We start from the raw sequence: 1,365 nt of genomic DNA, 5'->3' as shown, positions 1-1,365 counted from the left end.
GAGGGGATTGTAACCATGGCAATGAGACAATATACAATAAAATGAATGTAAAATTAATGTTCTCCCATGTAAACTATCACATAATTAACAATAAAACATTTAAGAAAAAAATTAAAATACTTTTAGCTGTAAATAATGCACACAGTTTACCTCTCTAACGTCCACCATCCACCCTCCATCAACAAATAATAGGACATTATACATTTTCTCCTTCACATCAGCAGTTAGGGCATCCAAATGCCCTTTCCAAATGCCATAATCCATCTGTAAAATAAAATAAAAGGCAGACACATAATTGAAGTAAATAATGTATTTTTAAAACTATAGATACAAATGTATATGGAAAACCATACTAAAGAGCTGACACTTTAATCAGCCAGATATAAAAATATATTCCAAGATTTAGCTATAAAATACCAAAATGTTAACTTTGTAACAAATGAACATCATGTCACCTGAAAGTATTTTTCATGTTTGATAAATAATTACTTATAAAACAGTAACTAGACAGATAGCTTTATGTCAAAGCAAAACATTAAGAGGAAATGACCTGTTGTAATAGGAATATGGATGCTGAGGGAAACCTCTTTATGTTATATCCATTTTAAGATACTACAAACATACCTCATGTCCATATTCAACTTACTTCATATTTCTTTTCTTTGTGTTCGTAAGCCACTGTCTCAGTAAAAGTTGCTTGAGGTGTCAAAGTAGGTTTTTGTGGAGCTGAATTCATATGCTTAAACCACTCATTAAAAGTTTCATGGGCTTCCTAAGTTGTAAAATTAAAAAAACACAAGAAGAAATTAAAGTTCTCACATATGTTCATTCACAAATGCTTTTAAGATTTGAGTGTTAGAAGTAATCTCATAGCATCAAGAAATAATTTGTTCAATATTTACACTCTCCCCATCCCTTCCCTCCTCAAAAAACCCCCCCAAAACTGTGAAGAAATGTTTTGGCAAGTAACACGAACTTGTTGTTTTAGTTAAGTGTTGTCGAGTTGGTTCCAATTCATAGGGACCCTGTATAGGGTTTCTTAGGAGTGGCTGGTGAGCTTGAACCGCCAACCTTGCCGTTCAAACTGACCTTGAAGTCCAGCACATTAGGCCACAGTGCCACACCAGGACTCCAGCAAACACTAGTAAGGTATATATTTATTGTGTCCTCTGGTATTTGCTCCTAACTCAGTACCTGGAATCTATATACTTATCTTGACAATCACTTTATGATGAATGCCTCTTTGTCTTTCTGATTACCTTCTCTAAGGCCAAGGATAAAATATATTCCATAAATTTCACCCCAGGATGTACTCCAAAAGTTGTTGTTGTTGTCAGGTGCCATCGAGTCGGAACCGACTCATAG

General features: G+C 34.4%; 1 protein-coding gene across 1 annotated transcript in view; it reads right to left on the bottom strand.

Moving 5' to 3' along the window:
- Window positions 1–1,365, bottom strand: part of NUP107 (nucleoporin 107kDa) — a 65,235-nt gene that overhangs the window by 13,260 nt on the left and 50,610 nt on the right. The window contains exons 25-26 of the mRNA XM_006859539.1: window positions 647–772; window positions 151–264 (exon numbers count right to left, since the gene is read on the bottom strand). Coding sequence (XP_006859601.1) covers window positions 151–264; window positions 647–772 — 240 coding nt within the window. The remainder of the gene's footprint in view (window positions 1–150; window positions 265–646; window positions 773–1,365) is intronic.

The sequence above is a fragment of the Chrysochloris asiatica genome, unplaced genomic scaffold (genome assembly GCF_000296735.1).
Source record: "Chrysochloris asiatica unplaced genomic scaffold, ChrAsi1.0 scaffold00033, whole genome shotgun sequence".
In the NCBI taxonomy this organism is placed as follows: Eukaryota; Metazoa; Chordata; class Mammalia; order Afrosoricida; family Chrysochloridae; genus Chrysochloris; species Chrysochloris asiatica.
The sequence above is the reverse complement of the archived record's forward strand: the minus strand, read 5'-3'. Positions and strand labels throughout refer to the sequence as shown.